The 25199-nt window shown below is 36.8% G+C and overlaps 1 protein-coding gene and 1 pseudogene across 1 annotated transcript in view; both read right to left on the bottom strand.

The window, feature by feature from the left end:
• Positions 1–289: 289 nt before the first annotated feature.
• Positions 290–25199, bottom strand: part of LOC134474804 (ankyrin repeat domain-containing protein 26-like) — a 47397-nt gene continuing 22487 nt past the window's right edge. The window contains exons 6-12 of the mRNA XM_063243541.1: positions 21346–21374; positions 21184–21256; positions 12673–12793; positions 12448–12476; positions 12286–12358; positions 1800–1873; positions 290–1651 (exon numbers count right to left, since the gene is read on the bottom strand). Of these exons, the coding sequence (XP_063099611.1) occupies positions 12771–12793; positions 21184–21256; positions 21346–21374 (125 nt within the window). The 3' untranslated portion in view covers positions 290–1651; positions 1800–1873; positions 12286–12358; positions 12448–12476; positions 12673–12770. The remainder of the gene's footprint in view (positions 1652–1799; positions 1874–12285; positions 12359–12447; positions 12477–12672; positions 12794–21183; positions 21257–21345; positions 21375–25199) is intronic.
• Positions 4004–12703, bottom strand: LOC111753288 (importin subunit alpha-1-like; annotated as a pseudogene).

The raw sequence follows: 25199 nt of genomic DNA on the forward strand, positions 1-25199 counted from the left end.
AAACAGCGAATCCTTCATTAAAAAGTCCTTTGTTCTAAAGCTTACTAACTGGAGTATAGGTAGACTTTAAATTACTGAGAGACAAGGTCACCAGTCAGAGTGATTCAAATTTATACCACAAAAGTGTTGCGCATCCATGTGAACTACGTTTGTTAAATCCACTTCTAATATATTCTAATGTTTACTACACAGAGTGGATGAAGTACTTACTGATTTCTTACATTGAAATTATTGTTTGTACCCTAACACCAAAGTCTCAGTTGGGAAGGTATGAGTCTTTGCAGCTGGGTTGACTTTATGACCGTTCAATGTAGGCAATGGAGTTAGCTAGAGACTAGAAAGTACAATTCAATTCTTTTTTTTAAAATTTTATTTAAGGAGAAAAAAAAAGCAGAGAAAGGGCACAAGTTATACAGATTTACAGAAAAAAAATGAACAGTAGGAAATCACTAGTTAATGGACTACATATTGTCATCTTAGAAATAATTGTTCAAGTCACAAAATTAAAGCTTGTAAAGTGGACATTCCATCAATGATACTGCAAACAGTTCTGTTCAATGATCCAATAAAACTCTGTGATATCATTTTCTATCTTATACACTTAAATATACATGCAGTTATATAGTTTAGAGCACTTTCTTTTCCTCTCTTTTGTACAATGACTATTACACATTTTGGGTTTCATTGCTCCCACGGTTCTTACTACTTTTTTGGAAGAGAGTAAAACCAAATGTGACATAACAGAACAGAATCGGTCAAGTCAAAAGGGTGGACATAATAGATAATGTAAAAACATAATACAAGGTGATCAACAATGGTTACCATAATGCCTCCTGCTATCTCTAATAGAATTGCCTATATCGTTAGTTATAATACAATTGAACAAAACAGTAAAGAATAAAACCGACAAAACCAAAACATTGGAGACATTGGAGGTCTTCAAAAGTAGATAAAAGAGAATGGGCGTTATAATGAATCTCATTATCTTCACAGCTGATGCCTAAACTTTTGAACCTGACACTATCCAGCAAAACAGAATAGGGGAGCATCAGTTAAAAACCAGATGGTGAGAGTAATACAGGGCTTTAAATTGAGGTAATGGAAAGTCAAAGTGGGTTACTATAATATATCCTGCTATTTTTTTCCTTTAATTAAAAGGATAAAAATAAAAAAGTAAATAATGGAGTGGAGATTGAGATAAAAGAGGGCATAACAATGAAACAGCGCAGATCAAAACATAACCATTTAAGCAGAATAGTGTTTCACCACCAGATAATCCTGACCTAAAAGTAGTTACCATATTGTCTCTTTCCTTTCTAACAGGACTCAGGACTACATTGCTGAGGCTCTGGGAATGATCACCATTTGTTGTGCATCCAACAGTGGTCATCACTGTTCCACTGGCCCTAACATGAGCTGCTTAACAAAAGGGCTTGAATCTAGACTCCCTTTCTTCGTCATTTAAGAACATTGCACACATGGAAGCACTTTTGCCTTAAATCTAAAACTTAGCCATAAGTTACTATAGATTCTAAGAATAACTTGTTTATAACTGGTTAAAAGTTTTTTCTTTTGGAGGGGGTCTCAGGAATCAAACTCAGGGGTATATGCAGGCCGGCATTTGTGTCACTGAGCCACGTCCTTGGCATGACTGAAATATTTTCAAAAGTAAATATTAAATCATAAACTACTGATTCTAAAATGTGAGTCAGAAAAGTCATTTCATTTGGCTTATACTATATTATTAAAGAAAACAAAACAATGTTAAACTAGGCATATAAATTTACATTTTTACTTACCTGGTCCTGGCTGTTTTCACTGTCATCACGTCTTCTCAAATCTTCCTTTGATGTCACTTCTATGTTCAGTTCTTCTGAAAAATTTATATATTTATGTAAAATAAACTACTTAGAACAGATAAAAAGTGAGTTTTTATGAAATAGAAAAACTAATACAAATTTATTTTTATTTTCCAGTTAAGAATTAAATAATTGAATTAATCCTAATTTTTGGATATTTACATAGAAATACTTGTAATTATCCCCAAATTAACAAATTATTTGGAAAGATATTAGATATCACTATATTGAAGATATAGGGACCTCTTAGAGCTTCATCATGAATTTACTCCCTAAGCATAGATGGAATGTCAGAAATATTTCAAATACAACAGAAACATATAAATCCACTCTATGCATTATTCTCCCACACATCTTGGCTACTTTTAAACAGCTCAGCATGTTATTATTAAAGGTCTGTAAATTACTATTACCTTTACATGTTTATCAGTGAACACCCTTTTCTTTATGTCTGCAATGTCTTCATCCACTCTTCTGGCAACATTTTAAAAAATCTTTTAAGACTCAGTTTATAATGTGAATTATTTCTTGATTATGTTTACCTTCTCCACATAAAACAACTGCTTCTTTCTTTGGGGCTCCCTTTCATCAATGTTTCCACTGTATCTTTACCACACAAACAACAAACTTACTTCCTTATTAAACTTTTTGATCCTGTATTGCATGGGACAATCTTTTAAATCTTCTTTGTATACAAGTCTTCCTTCATCTTACTCAAAAACTATTTATGGAATTCTTGCTAAGTGCTAAGCACTGGGGTTTAGAGAGCATAAATAAAAGGTATCGGGAATGGCTTTTCTAGAGGTAATGATGAGCTTAGAATTAGAGTGAGGTTAGCCAGACACAAGGCAGGGAATTGTGGGAGTATGAAAGGTAGTAGCAAGAGAAAAAAATATTAAATGGGAATGATACTGATCTAAAAATAGAGGAATCACAATGGAAAATATCACTAGCTGTTTAGGAATGCCTGAGATCAATGAGGGCAGACAGATGAGAAGGCTGAACATACAGAAGTAGAAGTCAGATCATGCAAGCCTAACGGTAACTTTGAGATGTTTGCGCATCAGTGCTTTGAACAGTGGCTCATGGTCACATCTGTTCCAGAGATCAATCACTCTCAATAGTCAGGAGGATGAATATGATGGCCAAATGAATAAAGGGAGGGAGATGAATTCATAGAAGGAACCAGTGTCAAGTAAAGCTGATGCAGGCCTAAACCTCTTAAACAGTCCATAAATTCTATTTCCAGAAATATTCAGATATGAAATCATGAGTACCCGTTATAGAATGAATTTTTATTAAATAAATAAATGTATACAACTGCGTCCTTGGAGAACAACACTCTACTAATTATTTTTCAAAAGATATCATTTCACAAAAGAGTTGTGAAATGAACTACTTAGATTTCTTTAACTTGCTTGAGTCTACTCTGTAATTCTTACTTCACCTGTTGCGATGTGGAGGGAACACATTTAGTGTTTTGTGTAAAATGCCCTGCTTCTTGAGGTTACCACGTACATCAACACATAAGAGAAGGGCTGAAGGTGAATTTCAGAGGTAGAGTATGTGCTTAGCATGTGCAGGGATCTGAATTTATTTGAGATTAGTCTCCAGCAAAAAGGTTGGGGAGAGGAAGGCAAGGAGAGCAGGAGATGCAAAGAAGTCACATCTGTGGGGAAATAATTTTGGGTTTATAGCCTATACCCATTAATTTAGGAGATAACTAGTAGTCTATAAGATATGGTAAGGACATATACATTATGTTTCAAGATTTGTTATCAATGTAATCACATGATTAAGGGCACTAATTTAGCTGCTACATAAAGTAGAATACATATCAGGTGACACCAATGAATAGATTGTCCTACTAATTGAATTTAGTGATTTAATTTTTTAGAATGGTAAAGCAAAGAATGGAAGTTAATCTTTATTCACAGGAAAATGCAAGATATGAAATTCCACATAGTGCTAAGAAACCCTTCAGAGGATAACCTTCATATAATATTTACAGTTTGCAACTGTTCAAGTATAGTTTCATTGTAAAAAGTGCTACAAACACAAATCACATTTTAAAAAAGAGTTCTCAGTAGAGAAGCAGACAAACTTGTTCCAAACATAGGACACAAGAAAAATTGATGCATCCCTCAGCTGCATGCGTAGAAGATAAAGGTACCAGGAGCCAAATCCTAAATCTGGAAAGTGCAGCCTTCAGAGGTAGTTTCTGGCACAACATTTTGATCTTGCTCTACATACTTCTCAATCAAGTTTAATGAGACCTTATTCACAGACTCATTCTCACGGTCTCGTAGACCTTCAAGCTTGCCAAACGCCCGCATTCTTTGATCATTACACTAAGCTGCTCAGTTTTGCCTAGATTCTAGCAGCCTGAAAAATATTTGAAATGGCATCCAGAAGAACAAAAATAATTTTCCTATCTTTCGCAGTTATCAATGGTTCTATTTTACTAGACTGCACAAAGTATAAACCTGGCCAACTGCCCCATGGTTCATGTAGTTGGTCACGGCCCACACAGCTTTCTTCTGAGTCATAAAGTCTGCCTTAGGACACTGACAAGGAAAGGGACTAATCCATGATGGACAACTTGCTGTATCTGGTCCTGTTGGCCAACTGTGATGTTTGACTCTGTCCATGTAGCTTCCTTTTGAAGATTAGTTTTGGGGTGAATGAGCAGGCTGGGAAAAGCAGCAGATGATCCTGCATCTCTCACAATCTGAGTCTCTTCTTTTCCAGTGACATTATTCCCTATGGCTAGTAGCACGGGAGGCAGAACGGACAATTCACTTGATCCTAGAAGTTTCAGCAGATGGTGCACAACTCCTGTTTTTACAACTACTTCAGTGCGTTCATTTGGACCACTGGTAAGGTAAGAAATAAGATCACCGTCTACAGGAGATGAACCAAGAGAGAAAGAATTTGCTTAACAGTATCTAACAGCTATGCAGGATTCTCATTGCAGCAAAGGTATGAAAGTGTCCAGATAAGATTATGTAACCACCTTCTAATGATGACATACAAGGAACTTCAAGAAGAGCCAACAGTGGTTCAATTGTACCATGTTAGGTAACCAAGACTTGGAAAACTGAACCATCACCTGCAATATTTCAAGAGCACAGACAGACAGGTCACTGATGTGAGCATGGGGAAATGCCAAGACAGAAAAGAATGCTGAGATAACACCTCCATCCAGAACATCCTTGGTCTGTCCTGATGACCCAGAAGTAATATTAGTGAGTTCCCATGCAGACTCAAACTGAGTGAGACGAGTCAGTCCTGCCCAAGCAGGACACAAATTGTAGAATCAAACAGACCCAGATTATGTGATCTATGGGAGGCTGTTTTCCTGAGAAAGCAGCTGCCTGGCAGCTTGAGTAGTTGGAGCTCACTTTCCAGATTATAGCTTTTCATATCTTTGTGCAGCTATAAACATAGGTGTACATATATCACTGTGGTATGATGCTTTCAGTTCTGGTAATATGCCTAGAAGTGGAATAGCTGGAACATATGGGACTTCCAATGCCAGCTTTCTGAGAAATCTCCACACTCACCTCCACAAAGGTTATACCAGTCTACACTCCCACCAACATACACAGAGCATCTTGATGGACCCTATCTCCTGATATACTCTGCCTGTGTTTCTTTTTGTTAGTGAATCAAGGCCATATATGTTAGACATTATAGCCAACCTTCTCTGCCTCATTTCTGCTATGCTATTTTTCTGCTATTGGTTGTCTACTTTTCTCCTTCATTCCATTGTCTGCCCCATTCATTGAGGCCTCTCTGCCACTGTTCCTGAAATCCTGGGTTTTTTTATGTCCTTCAGTATTTTTTGTAGGGTTGGGTTGGTGGTCACGAACTCTCCCAGTTCCTCTTTGTCATAGAAGCATCTTGTTTCTCCATTAATTTTGAGAGACAGTTTTGTAGGCAATATCAGTCAGGGTTGGAGGTTATTTTCTTTCAAGGCTTGGAATAGTTCACTCCAAGCTCTTTTTGATTTGATGGTTTGTGTCAAGAAGTCTGTCATGATTTTGATGGGTTTTCCTTTAGAGGTGATCGTTTCTTTTCTCTGACAGCTTTCAATGTTCTGTTCTTGTGAGAAATTTCTGGGATCTTGATGATTATATGTCTGTGTGTAACTCTATTTTGGTTGTAGATTGCTGGAGTTCTGCATGCCTCATACATCTGAATATCATTTCCTTTTCCTATGCTTGGGAAGTTTTTCTTAATTATTTATTTGAATAGTCTGTATTTGCTTTGTGTTTACCCCGCTTCTTCATTCACATTTTTTATTCTTTTTTTAAATTTTTAAAAAATTTTATTTAGGGAGAAAAAAAAAGCAGAGAAAGGGTACAAGTTATACAGATTTACAGAAAAAAATAAACAGTAGGAAATCACTAGTTAATAGATTACATATTGTCATCTTAGAAATAATTGTTCAAGTCACAAAATTAAAGCTTGTAAAGTGGACATTCCAACAGTGAGACTGCAAACAGTTCTGTTCAATGATCCAACAAAACTTAGTGATATCATTATCTATCTTATACCTTTAAATATACATGCAGTTATATCATTTAGAGCACTTTCTTTTCCTCTCTTTTGTACAATGACAATTACACATTTTGGGTTTTGTTGCTCCCACAGTTCTTATTACCTTTTTTTGGAAGGGAGTAGAACCAAATGTGACATAACAGAACAAGTCAATCAAATCAAAAGGGTGGACATAATAGATAATGTAAAAGCATAATACAAGGTGATCAACAATGATTACCATAATGTCTCCCACTATCTCTAGTAGAATTGCCTATATCATCAGTTATAATAAAATTGAACAAAACAGTAAAGAACAAAACTGACAGAACCAAAACATTGGAGACATTATAGGTGTTCAAAAGTAGATAATAGTCAATGAGAATGGGTGTCATAATGAATCTCACTATCTTCACAGCTGTTGCCTAAACTTTCGAACCTGGTACTATCAAGCAAAACAGAATAGGGGACATCAGTCAAAAACAAGATGGTGAGAGTAATACAGGGCTTTAAATCAAGATAATGAAAAGTCAAAGTGGGTTACTATAATATATCCTGCTATTTTCTATTTATTTTCCCTTAAAAGGATAAAAATAAAAAAGTAAATAATGAAGTGGAGATTGAGATAAAAGAGGGCATAACAGCCATACAGCGCAGATCAAAACATAACCATTTAAGCAGAATAGTGTTTCACCACAAGATAATCCTGACATAAAAGTAGTTACCATATTGTCTCTTTCCTTGAAATCTTTGAGTATAACTTCATATACTGTAGCATCAAATATATCAAAACAATGTAAAACCATTTAAGAGAATGACAGCATTGCAGGGTATTTAGAATCAACTAACAGAAAATGAACAATGGTTTCTGTATAATCTCCTTGTCTTTAAAAGTCTTTGCTTATACTATCATACATAATAAAATCCAATAAGATACAACCTGTTTAGACCAATGGAGACAGAAGAACAAAAGCTTGATGAGACTTCAAAACAAGATGATACTAAATCAGTATTACATATTAAGACATCATTTTCTCCAAAACAGCTGTTCCTATCATCCAATCATCTCTGCCTCATTTCTGTTGAGCTCTTTTTCTGTCATTAGTTGTCAGTTTGTCTTCTTCATTTTGTTTTCTGCTCCATTCATTGTGGCCTCTCTGCCGCTACTTCTGGATTTTTTGTATTTTTCTTTTTTAGAATATCTTGCAGTGTTCTCTGTAGAGTTGAATTGGTGGTTGCAAATTCCCCCAGTTCCTCTTTATCCTGGAAGCACCTTGTTTTTCCATCAATGTCCAGGGACAGTTGTGCAGGATATCTCAATCTTGGCTGGAGATTATTATCTTTCAAAGCTTCAATTATTTCCCCCCACACTCTTCGTGATTTGATGGTTTGTACAGAGAAATCTGCTGTAATTCTGATGGGTGTTCCCTTGTAAGTGGTCTGTTTCTTGTCTCTGACAGTTTTTAATATTCTGTTCTTGTATTGAATTTATGGAATTTTTATTATTATATGCCTGGGTGTTGCTCTGTTTGGGTTGTAGGTGGCTGGGGTTCTGTATGCTTCATACAACTGAGTATCTTTACCTTTTGCTAAATTAGGAAAATTCTCCTGGATTATTTCTGTGAGTAGCTTTTGTAGTTCATTTGTTTGTGTCCCTACTTCTTCTTTTATGTTCTTAATTCTTAAGTTATGGATCGTCTTATCATCTTCTAGTCTTTGTATTATTGCTGTTTGTTTCTTTGTTACTTTTAAGAAGTTTTTCATTTCATTCTCCCATATTACAAATCTGCCCTCCAGTTCAGATAGTCTGTCCTTAGTTTCTTTCAAGCTGTTATGCCAGTTTTCGATAGACTTTTTAGTTTCCTGGTAGTCTCTTTGAACCTGCTTCATGTATTCTATGCTTTCTCTTTTTTCTCCATCAAACAATTCTCCCCTCTTTTTCTGTTCTCCCATTCCACCATCCGTTTTTTCTTGGGTGGTGCTTAGCATTTCTCTAACTATTCTGCTTATGTCTAGCTTCAGGCCATTAATAACTTCATTCCTGAATTCATCTATGAAGCTCTCTAGATGGCGCTTTATGTGTATTGGTGTGGTGTCCGCTCTTGCCTGTTTCTCAGGATTGGAGGCCGAAGGGCCTTTCTTATTGCTCCCTCTTCCCATATTCTTTGTTCCTTATATATGCAAGCATATATAGGAGGCCCAGCTTCCCTCCCTGTCAGCTACAGCCTGATCGAATTGTGCTGGCTAGGTGTTCCCGCCCACCGCAGCACACCAGGAAGTTGCAGACCAGGCAGCCTACATGGGGCCCGCCCCTCCAGGCCACCCTCAGGCTCTGGGATCTGGGTTGTGCTAGCCTACTGGGTCTCGGCCAGCAGCGTCACGTAGGCTAGGCACTTCTCACCAATCCCGCTTGAGAGGGGGATAGGTGGCTGAAGTCACTGCAGCGCCCCGCTCCCGCAAGTCTGCCCAGTCCCGGAATGTCCTCTGTTGGAGTCTCCTGGACCGTGGGAGAGTCCCAGTTTTCCCTCACTCACCAGAGGTGGATGCATGGCTCCCCGCCCGTGCTGTTTTTAACTCCCTTCGCTGATTCCTGTTCTCAGAGCTTCCGTGCGTCTCTCTCCCTGCCGAGCCAATGTAGACGCAGCCGCCACGTGGTGGGAAATCCAAATCGCGGCTTCCAATGGCGCGGGCTTCAGCTTCCACACTGAGGCTTTTCTGTTCCTGTTATAGCACCAGGATTGCATTCCAAGTTGGTTTCTCTCAGCCCGTTCTTGGGTCAGCAGGGCATATCTCCACTTGCTTATGATTCCTTACTCCACACCATTCATGAATTTTTAGCTGGGTCTTTCAGAGAGCCTCTGTACCTGCTGCTATCTGTCCGCCATGTTCTCCCAGAAGCCCCACATTTTTTATTCTTAAGTTATAGATCCTGTTGTCATTTTCTAGCCTTTGTATTGCTATTTCCTGTTTCCTTGTTACTTTTACGAGACCTTTCCTTTCATGATCACATATTGCAAGCCTGTCTTCAAGTTTTCATAGTCTATCTTTAGTTTATTTCAGGCAGTTTTGCAATCTTTCAATGTAGTTTTTAATTTCCTGGTAGTATCTTTCAATATGTTTCATGTATTCTACACTTTTTTATATTCTTCATCAAAGGTTTCTCTCCTTTTTCTGTGACCCTCCATTCTTCCATCTGTGTCTTCTTGAGACGTGCTTAGCATTTATTTTATTAGACTTCTTATATCTTGCTGTACTTGTATTAGTATTTCTGTTTTGAGGTCTTCTATAATGTCACAAAGATATTTCTTTATGTCAGCTGATGCTGTTTCCAATACTTCATGTCTGCTATCCTTGATCTCTTCTGTAATTACCTCTCCTAGACCCATACTGTTTGAATTGGTAGCTGAAGACAGATTTTTCTTTCTTTCTCTTGTTATGTTTCTGGTTTCTTCCCGACAAGTGCATAGTGTGGGTCCCAGGCCCTTTCTGTATTGGTTATGATTTCTTTGAAGTCAATGGTGAGGGATTTCTGCCCTCTCCCATTTGCTGTTGATCAGTGAGGTACAAGCAGGGGTAGTGCAGGCTGGCCCCTCCCCTCTGAGCCAGTCAACCATGTGAGTCTTCACCATCTTAGTGTGTACTGCACAGATGGAACTGGCTCAGGACTGTTTCAGGGGCAACTTCATCCCTGGCTATTGGGTCCCATTCCAGGGGCATGACCCATTTGAAGCAGTTCCCCCCAATCTGCTCTGCATCAGGAGAGGCCAAATGAAGCAACTACAGTTCCATATTCAGGCCCATCCTGCCTGATTCCAGCATGTCACCCAGCTGATCACCACCTCCTGCAGGAGGACCAAATTCCAAGCACTCACCACAGGCTAGTGTAGATCTCCATGCCAGCTCCATTCTCTGTTGTTACACACCTTCCTACTAAGGTCCTCAGGCTCAAAAACCCCCAACTTCAGCAGGACTGTGAGTTGTTGGACTCCAGGGTGCTTAGGGCAATGTGGAAGTATCTCTGTTGAATGAAAGTGCATCTGGATTCAGGCTTCCACCCATGTTTTTCTTTCATTTTTCCTTGGCTTTTTCCTGAGTCATGGGAATCCCTCTCCTTTTTTCTGGTCTTCTCCATGGCATTAAATTCTAGCATCTTAGCTGTTTCTCTCAGAGAGCCTCGCTATCTTGCTACTTATTGATCTGCCATCTTCCCCGCTAGTCTATATTTCTCTTTTGAGCATCTGTTCTTACTTCTGAGCCTTCCTCAGATCCACATGAACTAATATTCATTGCCATTTCATTTTGGTATGGTATTTTCCATTGTTCTTGAAGCTGTTCAGCTATGCAGCCAGTGAATTAGTATTTTCACTGTTGAAAATGGTTATGAGACACAGAAAGCTGTGAAGGGACAGCATGGGAAACTGAGGGCCTCATCAACAGGAGGTAAGGTGCTCTCAAAATTTCCACAGAGGTAGAGCTCATAAACATTGGGTCAGTATTATTTTTATGTGCCACAGCAAGCTCTTTGCTATCCCTGAAAGCCCTAGAAGTTTCTCCGTTTCTGATCTAGACCTAGACACAAACAAGTACCAACAAGTGCAGAGTGCTAGGAGACAGGAAAAGAAAGCATAATGAAAATATACCCTTTTTCTTTAGAAACCACATTCTCGGATTTAAAAATTTGAAGATAAGTGGAAGAAAACAGGAGACATAAGAGTTTAAAAGACAATTCACTGTGAAAAATCTCTTTGTCATATGGCTTTCATGGACTTCCCATACTGTAGGAATGGTGGTTTAACAGTGAATTAAAATCTATGGAGTATAACGTTGTAAGAGGACCAATCATACCAAAGGTTATCTGTCATTTCATGCTTTTTCTTTCTTGTTGGGGCATAGCACAGTGAGGTTTTCAGATATATAATGTATCACATGTCTCAGTTCAAATGATTCATGAAGCACAGCTCTAATGGATGCTGGCATATGTGCTGCATGTTGCTATTTTGCCACTTGTTTGTTTCTTTGTTGTGATACCTAAGGTTGAACTCCTAAACTTGCACTTGCCAGGCAGATATGTATCTTGCTGAGCTAAATCCCTGCTCACTGTATTTTGCCTCACTAAGATTCAGTTTCTACTAGTGTCAATAGAGTCAACATTCTTATAAAAAAAGCTTCTGTATAATCTGTAAGAAAACTTCCTACCTCTCAAGGAATTCAGGCCTAAGATTCATAATCACTGTTTTGAATAACTGTATCTACCAGTCATTAAGGAATGATTGTAGACTACTTTCTTAACAATCAAAATATGAGACACCATACATACATACTTGTAAGAGTCTGCTTTTGAGAAAATCTATCTGCTTGCAATCAAGAACATATCAATACTGAGATGAAATGAAGCGGAAACACAGTGGGCTTGTTCATAAGGAAAGCTTAGTCTAGGTAAACATCAGACTTACTGGAAGCACTTTTCCTCACTGTGGTGAACTGAGAGATGTGATGGTGGGGACCAGTGAACCTCTTGCCACAGCCTCCTGAGTTAACTGGGACTCAGGAAGGTGCCAGAAGGATCAACTCTCCAGCAAGCACCCACAAACTTGAAAACAACTCGGAATTTTATAGTAAGTTTTGTGGATACCTGTGAAGTACCCCGGGTCCAAGCTGGTAACATAGGGTATTGAGACATAAGTAAACAACACATTAAAAGTTGTTTTCTCTTATGCATATCAGCACTCTATTTGCAAGTATGGACAACAATAATTACATCTGCACTGTTAATGTCAAAGCCTTCCAAACATTTGGAGAAAAAAACTGACATGATTCTGGGCACATCAAACACTTTAAGGTACTATGATTTTTCCAGAGTCATCTGTATTGCTTCATTTACCTAGTTGGAATGTCGGTATAACTTTCATTCTTACTGCTTTCTTCACAACAGAATCTTTTCCTTCCATGGCAGCCTGAATGGGTTTTAAAGTAAAATGGTTAGTAAACACTCCATGGCTCCTAACTATGCAGTTAATTCAGAACACAAATATACAGTCATTACCTTCCCGTGAAGATGTGTGTCACCTGATTCTGTAAAGGAAAAAGGAAAAATAAACTTTATAAGGAAATATGGGAAAGCCAAAGACACATTCTTGTACTGTGAGGCTTTGGCTGAATCTTCATGCTTTGCTTTGGAAACCCAAATCATGCAACACAGTGAGAACAACTGCCTGACACAAACACAGGTCTGATATTCATCAGTTTTTACCCAGTAAGGTTGACTCACCAGATTCTGGGAATGCTGATGGACTCTTCATCACGGATTCTGCCAGAAGTGGATGTTGATGGCCAAGCATCAATTTCTCAGATCTCTTCAGAGTCTCATTAGACTTTGGTGAAACTCCAATCTGAATCAGAACAAAAAGTTTTACTTATTAGGATGTAATGACAATACAAACATAATTAATATATCAACCCTTTCCTCAGAAGTACTCTCATGTATTTCTCTGACCCACAGTCCAATAATTGTTCCACTGCTTCTGTGCTTGACACTCACTAAGCCAAGTCTGATTGTTACCATCATCTCTCTTTCTTCTGTTTTAACTTAGTAGTATTGTGATTTTCCAACAATCTCTTTAATTTTTTTTTTTTGGTTTTCTTTTTTTGGGTGGGGTATATCATGGATCGAACTCATGACCTTGTGTTTCCCATGCAGGCACTTATACCACTGAACTAAATCCCCTGCTCCACTCTTTAGTTTTTAGTACTCTTGATTGTTAAAACTTTAGGGATATGAATTATATTTCACTGCTTTGAGATGTTAAGTGTGTAAAGAATGAGCAAAGTGTGTAAAAGGCATTGTGAAATAGGGAGCAATTCTTCTAGAGAAAGGGGAAGCAAAGAAGAGGCAGGGTGGATGGAAAGAATGGGGACAAAGACTCCACTGGTTAAGTGAAATGAGTCACAAGCACAAATTTCAATATCATATTGTTTGCTAGTGGGAGAAACTGAAAAGTGTAATGGCCCAACTGTGCAAAAGATAGAAAATATTCAAATAGAAATGATAAAGTGGTGGGAGGGTAAGGAAGTAAAGGATGTAAAGGGGCAAAAAGGAGCAAACAGAAGAAAATGGAAACAAAAATTTTAAATAAGGACAGTAAGATAAGGAGTTGAAGGGAGAAGAAGTGACTAGGGGAAAAATAAATAAGACTATCAGGTACAGGGAGAAACTTCCTTTAATGAATGTGATCCTTATGGATATCTAAAATGCACCAATGAAAGCAATTTGAAAAAATATATGAAAATTATCCACTTGAATATAAACACACTATTTTTTCCCCAGTCAAAGGCATGGATGTGAATGAATATTCTACTTTCAAATGGGGAACTACAATGAGATACACTCTTCAATACATCAGTGTTGTGAGCATTCCCTTCTCCGGGTTTTGATAACATCATAAATTCCTAAGAAAAGTGCTAGCTTTCAGTGACCTAAATGTGCTCATGTACAAACTGGTTTATTCCAGGTGAATCGTGGTGAACCTTTGGCACATGTTGCACAGTGGGCTCTTTGCCATCATTGAAAGGCCTAGAAGTTTGCTGTCTCTGACCTAGGTTCACATTAGTGAATGCAGAGCACCAGGAGACAGCAAAGGAAAGCATAATGAAAATATATCTTTTTTTCTTTATAAATAACATTGGAAGATTTGCAAATTTTAACACAAGTCAAAACAAACAGGAGACATAAGAGTTTAAAAGGCATTTCCCAGTGAAGAAGTTTTTTATCATATGGCTTTCATGGATTTCCCATGTTTTTGGAATGGTAGTTTAACAGTGCATTAGAATTGTTGGAGGCTTAGGTTCTAAGAAGACCAATCATATGAAAAGTTATGTTCCATTTCATGCTGATTCTCTTTCTTGTTCAGGCATAGCACAGCGGGTTTTCAGAGATGTAATATGTCATGTGTCACAGTTCAAAAGATTCTGAATCACAGCTCTCATGAATGTCGACATATGTATGCATGCCATTATTTTAATGCTTTCTTGCTTGTTTCTTTCTTTCTTTTTGTACCTTGGATCAAACTCATCATCTTGTACTTGGCAAGCAGACACTCATGCTGCTGAATTTAATCCCAGGTCCCTATATTTTACCTCTTTCAGATTCAGTTTCTTCTACAGTGTCAATAGATTTCAACATGCTTAAAAATAAAAGGTCCTGTAGAATCTGTAAGAACCTTAACTACTATACAAGGAATTCAGACCTAAGTTTCACAATCACTGGTCTGTAAAATTCTATCTAGCAGGCACCAAGGAATGATTATAGACCCCATTCTTACTAATCAAACTGTAACACACCATACATACACATTCTTTTGTATGTATGCTTTTGTGAACATCTGTCTGCTTGCAAACATGAATATTCTAATAATTAGATGAAATAGAATGGAAATGCATTTGGCTTGTTATTAAGGAAAGCTTTAGTCAAGGTACAAATCAGAATTACTGGAGGCATTTTTGCTGGTGATGTTGAACTGAGAGATAAGGTCCTGGGCACCAGTGAACCTCTTACCACAACTTCCTGAATTAATAGGGACTCAGGGATGTGCCAGAGGACCCAGCACTCCACCAAGAATCCACAAACTTTCAAACCATCTTCAAATATTATAGTTAGATCTGTGGATCCCTGTGAAATATAAGAATCCAAATTGGGAGAGTTTAAGATCATTGCTCCCAGTGGTTAAGTGCCTGCCCAGCTTCCAGCCACACTATACTGATCTCTGCAGCTTTCATGAACTCAAATGGACTATACGCTGTGACCTTCTTCAATCAGTGGAGATGAATGCATTGGAGGTTAGTTCTAGCACATTGGTGCTAGCCTAGGGAGACCTTTGGACCATCCCTAACCCTGGTTAGGAGCTCACCCAGCTTTCTGAAACACTGGAGATGGCATGAAAGTTCCTGTGGGTATGACTGGACCATGATCTGCAACCTCCATTCAGTCCCAGAAGCCAAGGGCACAGGAGACAATTACCAACACACCCAGGGGAAGCTTTGGAACATCTTTTGAAACACAGAATTCTAGGAAAATGACAAGATAGAAGACCAAAATGCAATATCAAACCTCCAGCCCATCCCAAGATAGCCTGGAAACCATATACATAGAAGAAAATATATGCCATATACCTGAAATATCTGAAATAATATGAAATGAATTAAAGAAGCAACTCTGAGAAGTTTTAAAGGAATTCAAATTAGAAATAATCTCTCAAGTAAAAGAAGAAATGATAAAGGTAATAAAAGAAATGCTGAACATATCTAAAGAAGACACAGTTAAATAATTAGAGGAATAATGTAAAAACATAGAATTCATGGATGAACAATTTAAGAAACAAACAGAAGGCATGAAGCAGATTCAAAGAGATATACAGGAAAACAAAAATTTCATTGAAAGTTGTTGAAACTGTCACAAGGAGTGAAGATAGAACTTCAGACCTCGAAGACAAGATTTCAGCTAGTGAACAGGAAAGATATTTTAAAAATAACAAGGAATCAGGAGATAACAATTCAAGCAATGCAACATGATGCAAATAAAAACAAGAGATTGATAGGGATAAATGAAAAAGAAGGGGACAACACAAATGATATGAAGAGGCTATTTACACAAGTAGTAGCTGAAAATTTCCCAAACATGAAAATGGAAACTCACATATGGATTAGTGAAACATATAGAGCTCCAAATAGCCATAACCACCCAGACATATAATAATCACCACCCAGAAATCAAACATAAGAATAGAATAGTAAAAGCTGTTAAAGAGAAAAGACAGACCACCTATAAAGGAAAACATATAAGAATCACAGAAGGCTTCTCAACACAAACAATGAAGTCAAGAAGAGCATGGAGCGAAGTATTTCAGATCCTAAAAGAAAATGACTTCTAACCCAGACTGATATACCCTGAAAAGCTGTCCTTCAAAATGGATGGAGAAATAAGATACTTCCATGACAAAGAACAGCTGATGAACTCCATAAATACCAAACTAATCTGGAAAAGAATACTGAAACACATTCTAGATACACATAGGAAAAGACTACTAAGCAATATTTACCTCGATATGATAAAGGACATCTATGACATACCAATTAAACAGAATAGAAAGGTAAAGATACAACAGCAGAAAGAAAACATGTCAACAATAAATCAGTGTAGAACAGCTATAACCATTAATGTAAATGGAATCAATTCATCCATTGAAAGAAACAGACTGGCAGAATGGATTAAGAAACAACATCAAATCAAACTCTGTCCACAAGAAACCCATCTAACCCAAAAGGAAACTCATAGACTGAAAGTCAAAGGATGGAAAACAATACTTCATGCAACAGGAATTTTAAAAATTGGGGGTAACTATTCTATTTGCAGACAATGTGAACTTGAAACCAAGAATAATCCAAAGAGATAAAGAAGGTCACTACATAGTAGTTTGGGGAAAACTTCAAGAGGAAGAGATAACAATCTTAAATATACATGCACCAAATTCCAGAACACCCAGCTATACAAAGCAAATATTAACAGAAATGAAAAATCAAATAAGTAATAACACAATTATGACAGGAGACCTTAACACACCCTTGGCACTAAGGGAGAGATCAACCAAACAGAAAATCAGCAAACAAATAACAGAACTGAATCATAGCTGTGAACAAATGGATTTGATAAACGTATACAGTGTTCCATTCAACAACATCAGAATACATATTCTTATCAGCCGTACATGGGACATTCTTTAAAAGAGACCATATACTAGCCCATGGAACATATCTAAGTAAATGCAAAGGAGTTGAAATTATCCCATGCATTTTATCAAATCATAGGACAATGAAACTAGAAATTAATGATAAAAGAAATGGCAAGAATCCCCCAAACACATGGAAATTGAATAATACACTCTTGAGCATTCAGTGAGTCACAAAGGAAATTAAAAGAGAAATTAAACAATACCTACAAGCAAATGAAAATATAAATACAACTTACCAGAATCTGTGTGATGCAATGAAAGCAGCCCTCAGAGAAAAATTACACTGAGCTCCCACATCGGGACTATAGAACAAAAACAAGCAACTTGATGCTACACCTCAAACATCTAGAAAAAGAAGAGCAAGTCAAGCTCAAAGCCATAAGAATGGAGTAAATCATAAAAATCAGAGCAGAAATTAATGCAATAGAGACTAAGAAAACAATATAAAGAATCAATGAATCAAAGAGTTGGTTCTTTGAAAGAATAAATAAAATTGATAATCCACTAACCAACCTTTTTTTAAAAAAAGGAAAGAAAAAACTCAAATTCATGCAATAAGGAATGAAAAAGGTGAAGTCACTGCAGACTGCAGAAACACAAAAGATCATTAACACCTATTTCAAAAACCTCTACTTTCATAGGTTCGATGACACAGAAGATATAGACAGATTCCTAGAAACATATAAACTACTAAAGCTGGGTCAAGAAGATGTCAAATTGCTGAATAACCCAAATTCAATTAATGAAATTGAAAACATAATTAAGTCCTTACCTACAAAGAAGAGCCCAGGCCCACGTGTATTCACTGTGGAATCCTACAAGAAATACAATGAAGACTTAATGCCAACACTCCTCAAACTCCTCAATGAAATCAAAAGGAAAGCAATTCTTCCCAAGTCATTCCTGGAAGCAACTGTTACCCTACTACCAAAATCTGAGAAGGACCCAACTAAAAAAGATCTTCCTAAAGAACATAGATGCAAAAATCCTCATTAAGATATTGGCAAACAGGATACAGCAAATCATCAAGAAGATTACACACCATGACCAAGTGGGATGCATCCCATCCATGCAGGGATGGTTCAACAAACATAAATCAATAAATGTAATCCTACATATCAATAGAGCCAAAAGTAACAATCACATGATCATTTCTATAGATGCAGAAAAGCTTTTGATAAGATCCAACACTTATCCATGATAAGAATCTTACAGAAAATTGGAATAGATGGTCTTTACATCAGTATGATAAAAGACATCAATGATATACCAAGAGCCAGAATCATATTAAATGGCAAAGAACTGAAGGCCTTTACCTTAAAATCAGGCACAAGACAAGGATGTCCCTCATCACCGCTCCTATTTAACATAGTACTGGAAATACTAGCCAGAGCAATTAGACAAGAGAGAGAAATAAAAGGAGTAAACATAGGAAAAGAGGAAGTTAAATTATCATTATTTGCAGATGACATGATACTCTACACAGAAGACCCCCAAAACTCCATTGAAAGACTTCTAGATATAATAAATAAGTTCAGCAGTGCAGCTGGATACAAAGTCAATACTCAAAAATCAATTGCATTCCTATACACTAACAACAAAATCACAGACAGAGAAATAAGAGAAGCCACACCCTTCACACTGGCATCCAAAAATATGAAATATTTAGGAATTAATCTCACAATACAAGTAAAAGAATTACAGGGAAAATTATAATACCCTGAAAGAAGAAATTGAAGACATCAGAAAACGGAAAGACATCCATTGTTCATGGATAAGAATAAATATGGTGAAAAAGATCATTCACCCAAAAGTGTTATATACAGATGCAATACAATCCCAATGAAAATACCACTAACAAACCTTACAGATCTAGAGAAATAATGCCTAAAATTCACCTGGAACCAAAAGAGACCTAGAGTAACCAAAGCAGTTTGAAGTAGCAAAGGCAAGACAGGAGGCATCACTATCCCTGACTTGAAGTTATACTACAGAGTTTCTGTAATAAAATCAGCATGGTACTGGAATAAATATGGATCTGAAGATCAATGGAATAGATTATTAGAAGACACAATCATAACTGCAAACACACTCAACCACCTTATCTTTGATAAAGACATGTTCACTGGAAGAATGACAGTCTCTTTAATAAATGGTGCTGGAAAAATGGCTCCTCATATGCCGAAAACTACACCTAGACTCATGCCTATCACCATGTACTAAACTAAAATCTAAATGGATCAAAGATCTGAATATTAAAACAGAAACACTAAATCTGCTGGAAGACAAAAATCTTGAATCTTAGATAAAAATCTTGAAAACATAAGGGTAGGTAGGGAATTCATGAACAGGAATCAAACCACACAAGAAATACTTCCCAGAATCAATAACTGGGATGATGTCCTATTAAAAAGTTTGTGCATGTCAAAAGAAGTCTCCAGCAGAGTGAAAATAAAACCCACAAACTGGAAAAAAAATTCTCACTAAACTGTCCCTCAGACAAAGGACTTTTAAAACATATAAAGATTTTTTTTTTAAAAATGAGACCCCTGAAATTCAAAGACCCAATCCAAAAATGGGCATCTGAGGTGAATACACGTTCTCAGATGAAGAAATGCAAATGGCAAATAAATACATGAAAAAATACTCATCATCATCAGTCTTTAGAGAAATTCAAATTAAAACAACACTGAGATTCCATCTTACTCCAGAAAGAATGACCAGGATCAAGAAAACCACCAACAACAAATGCTGGAGAGAGTGTGGGGAAAAAGGAACTCTCTTGCACTGCTGGTGGGAGTGTAGACTGGTGCCACCACTGGGGAGATCAGTCTCGACATTCCTCAAAAAGCTGAGATTGGAAGTCCCATTTGACCCAGCTATTTCACTTCTGGGCATATTCCCAGAAGAACTGAAAACACCATTCCACAGTGATATATGTGCACCCATGTTCATAATAGCACAATTTGTAATAGCCATATCTTGGAAACAGTCTAAGTGTCCATCAACTGAGGAATGGATAAAAAAGATGTGGTATTTCTATACAATGGAGTACTACTCAGCTATAAAGAAGGATCACATTGAGATATCTATAAATAAATGGATGCAACTTGAGACCATACTCATAAGCAAAATAAAAACTCATATTTAAATACCATATAGTCTCCCTAATGTAAGACATGGTAACAGTACAAAAGGATTTATGGTAGTCTTGATTCCCCATTACATTGCTTTGAAGCCTTATAATGTTTTCATTAATTAGTTGGAAAGGTTTTATTCTGTTTTGTTTGATTTGATTGTGTGTGATGGTATGAACAGCTATTTTGAAGAAAACAAGACATCATGGCAGCCATTGCACTGATGTAATATCATCTTGTTTTGAAGCCCTACTATGCTTTTGTTCTTATGTTTCCATTGGTTCTATCATGTTGCGTCTTATTGGATTTTAATATATGTGATAGTATAAACAAATTTGCTATAGAAAAAGAGTTAATATCATAGCCATTATTAATTTTCTGTTCTTTGGTTCTGAATGCCCTATAATACTTTTATTCTCCTGAATAGTTTTACACTATTTTGTTATGTTTGATACTATCATATGTGAAGGTATACTCAACTATTTCAAATTTTGGTTGCTACTGTTAATATCCAGTTGTCTTGTAGTGAAGTGCTGTATTGCTTACATTGTTCTGCTCTGACCTGCTTTGTTCTGTCTTCTTTTGTCTTAATCTCTTCAAAATAAAACTTAAAATTGTCAATAAAAAAGGATGCAAACTGGGAACATTGGGTATTGAAACATAAGTAAACAACACATTAAAAGTTGTTTTCTCTTGTGCTTTTTAACACCTATTTGCAAACACAGACACCAATACTTACATCTTCAGTGTTTATGTCAAAGCTTTCCAAAATTTGGAGAAAAAATGGAGATGATTGTGGGTACATCAAACACAGTAAGCTACTGTATTTCTTTCCAGAGTCAGGTGTATTGCTAGATTTACCTGGTTGAAATGTCTTTACATCCTTTATTCCTACTGCTTTCTTCGCAACACAATCTTTTGCTTCCATGGCAGGCTGAATGGGTTTTAAAGTCAAATGCTTAATGAACACTCCACAGCTCCAAAATGTGAAGTTGATTCAGAACACAAATATACAGTCATTACCTTCAAGTGAAGATGTGTTTCAGGTAAATCTAAAAAGGAAAATGAAAAACAATCTATATAAGAAAATATGAGAAAGCCGAACATACATTCTCACAGAGTTAGGATACATGCTTTGCTTTGGAAATGAGTTCTTCAGATTTTTGACTTTGCTTTCCCATTGGTCAGATCAATATGAGAGAAAAATTAGAATACAGGTTGAACATGATTTCCAATGTGACATTATTCTTCCAAATGCCATAACTAAACAGGAAGTGAGTATATACCGATCTATACATGTCGGGTGTTGTGAAAAAGTGATTTGGGGATCCATCATGACCCTGAGAGGCTGACTGTCAAAGTTGAAAGAAGAGAACAGCATATAAATTGAACAAACCACATCATCCATTGGTACAGCATTGCACTACACGTAGGTGCTCTCGAGACACCCAGCACAGCAGAGCTCACAAACGGTGTGTCAATGCTATTTATGTTTTAAAAGATGAGGTTTTGTTATGCTGCCAAGGTGCCCTTAAATTCCTGCAAATGAGTGATCCCTCTCCCTCAAATTTTCAAATAGCTCGAACTGAAAGCATACGCACCATGCCTAGTGAGATTTTTATATACTACTCATCAATATCATTACTCCTTACACAAGCAGGTTTTGTGAAAGTTGGGGACATGGCTGAGGAGAAGCTACGTGGGAATTTCTCAGTGATTTCCACTGATATCGCATTGAAGGAATGAACCAAAGAGTGTCTCTATGTTACTTTTTAAAGGATTTGTGTGAAAAAGCTATTTTATCACAACTTACTTATCTTAAAATGAGTCAATGCTTCTATGTGCACATTAATGTCACTTGAATAATTATCAATTTAACAGAAATCTCTGATGCCTGATAGTTTAGGAGGGGAGGGAAGTACCTACAGTGTAAGGCAAGTCTAGCCCTTGTCCTTGCTTCTAATCATCTCTGCAGCAGCAAGAATCGACTTTGCCATTTGTGAGCACAAACACTGAAGCTGTGAGGAGTAAGTGCTCTCATGTTTCATCATTTGTTCCAAAATTATGTTTAGCTTTGTTATTTCCTATTTTCTTTTTTTTTTATTTAAGAGGAAAAAGAGAAAAACACAAAACAAAACAAAGCAGTGTAAGGTTACACATAATACAGAACTACAAAAAAAAAAACATAACAGTAAGAAATCACCTGTTAATAGATTACATAATATCATCTTGGAAATAGTTGCTCAAATCACAGTATCAAAGAATACAAAGTAGACATTCAAACGGAGAGACTGCAAACAGCTGTGTTCAATGATCCAAAAACATTAATATAGTCAGCTATTTAACATCCCTAAACACACTTGTTGTTATATCCGTTAGAGCTCTTTTTTTTTCCCCTCCCTCTCTTTTTTATAACAAAATTTACACATTTTGGATTTTATTACTCCTCAGTTCTCATTACTCTCTTGGGGGGGAGAGAATAAAGTCAAATATGGCAAAACAAAGCTGTAAGTCCAAACCAAGGATAGACATAGCACATGATGTAGAACAGAGTACAAGGTCATCAACAATGGTTATCAACATTGTCTCTTGTTTCCTTAAAAGGAATTGTCCATCTCATTAGATATTATAAAGCCGGACAAAACAGTGGAGAACAAGACCAATAAAACTTAGGCATTGTGAACATTACAGGACTTCCAAAGGAGACAATAGTCAAACCAGAATGGGCATCTTTGTGAATCTTATTGCCTTCAAATTAGTTGCCTATACCTTCAAACTTGCTACTATCGCACAGAATGGAACAGAGTCTAATCAGTCAAAACAAGATCTTGGGAGTATTACAGGACTTCAAAACAAGTTAATAGGAGATCAAAAAGAGTTACTACTATATATCCTAATTTTTTAAGTTTTTCCCTTAATTAAAATAAACATAAGAAATAGCTAAATAATTTTTTTTAAAGAATAGTAGTTACCATAGTGTCTGTCTTTTTCCTTAAAATATTTGGATAAAACTTCATATACTATAGCTTCAAATATTTCCATATCAAAAAGCCCAGAGTAAAGCCTTTCTAATTAATAAGTGAAAATTTTATAAGGCTTCAAGGCCACATAATGGGGAATCATGATTATCACATATTTTTATATATTTGAATCATTACTTACATTAGGGAAACTATTCGGTATTCATACATGCGAGATTGATTTATTTCACTTATGAGTATGGTCTCAAGCTGCGCCCATTTATTGATAAATATCTCAATGCGATCCTTCTTTATGGCTGAATAATACTCCATTGTATAGAAATACCACAACTTTTTTATCCATTCCTCAGTTGATGGACACTTGGGTTGTTTCCAAGATCTGGCGATTACAAATTGTGCTGCTACAAACATAGGTGCACATATATCCCTGTGGTATGATGCTTTCAGTTCTTCTGGGAATATGCCTAGAAGTGGAATAGCTGGAATAAATGGGATTTCCAATCCCAACTTTTTGAGAAACCTCCAGACAGATCTCCACAAAGGCTGTACCAGTCTACACTCCCACCAACAGTGCAGGAGAGTTCCTTTTTCCCCACAGCCTCTCCAGCATTTGTTGTTGTTGGTTTTCTTGATCCTGGCCATTCTTTCAGGAGTGAGATGGTATCTCAGTGTGGTTTTAATTTGCATTTCTCTAATGACCAATGATGATGAGCATTTTTTCATGTATTTATTTGCCATTTGCATTTCTTCATCTGAGAATTGCGTATTCATCTCAGATGCCCATTTTTGGATTGGATCTTTGAATTTTGAAGGTCTGAGTTTTTTTTAATTCTTTATATGTTTTAGCCAAGAGTCCCTTGTCTGAGAGAGAGTTCACTAAAATCTTTTCCCAGTTTGTGGGTTTTCTTTTCACTATGCTGGAGATTTCTTTTGACATGCAAAAACTTTTTAATAAGAAGTGGTCCCAGTTATTGATTCTGGGAAGTATTTCCCGTGCAGTTTGAGTCCTATTCATGAATTCTCTACCTACTCCTATGTCTCCAAGGTTTCTACCCAATTTGTCTTCCAATAGATTTAGCGTTTCTGTTTTAATATTCAGATCTTTGACCCATTTAGATTTTAATTTAGTACATGGTGATAGACATGGGTCTAGCTTTAGTTTTTGGCAAATGGAGAGCCAGTTTTTCCAGCACCATTTATTAAAGAGACTGTCGTTCTTCCAGTGAACCTGCTTGGCTCCTTTATCGAAGATAAGGTGGTTGAGTGTGTTTGTAGTTGTGGTTGTATCTTCTAATCTATTCCATTGATCTTCAGCTCTGTTTTGATTCCAATACCATGTTGATTTTACTACTGTTGCTTTGTAGTATAATTTCAAGTCAGGGATTGTGATGCCTCCTGCTTTGTCTTTGCTGCTTAGAATTGCTTTTGCGATTCTAGGTCTCTTCTGGTTCCAGATGAAATTTAGGAGTGATTTCTCTAGATCTATAAGGTATGTTGATGGTATTTCTATTGGGATTGCATTGAATCTGTATAAGAGTTTTGGGAGAATGGCCATCTTCACAATGTTTGTTCTTCCTATCCATGAGCAAGGGATGTCTTTCCATTTTCTGAGATCATCTTCAATTTCCTTTTTCAGTGTAATACAGTTTTCACTGTATAAGTCTTTCACTTCTTTCGTAAGAGTAATTCCTAAATATTTCATTTTTTTGCTTGCTAATGTGAATAGTCCAGTTTCCCTTATTTCCCTCTCTGTGGTTTTGTTGTTTGTGTATAGGAATGCTATTGATTTCTGAGTATTGATTTTGTATCCAGCCACATTCCTGAATTTATTTATTGTATCTAAGAGTCTTTCAATGGAGCTTAGGGGGTCTTCTATGTAGAAGTCTTCTATGTCAT

The sequence above is a fragment of the Cavia porcellus genome, unplaced genomic scaffold (assembly GCF_034190915.1).
Source record: "Cavia porcellus strain 051 isolate PalLab524CR breed Dunkin Hartley unplaced genomic scaffold, mCavPor4.1 scaffold_38, whole genome shotgun sequence".
In the NCBI taxonomy this organism is placed as follows: Eukaryota; Metazoa; Chordata; class Mammalia; order Rodentia; family Caviidae; genus Cavia; species Cavia porcellus.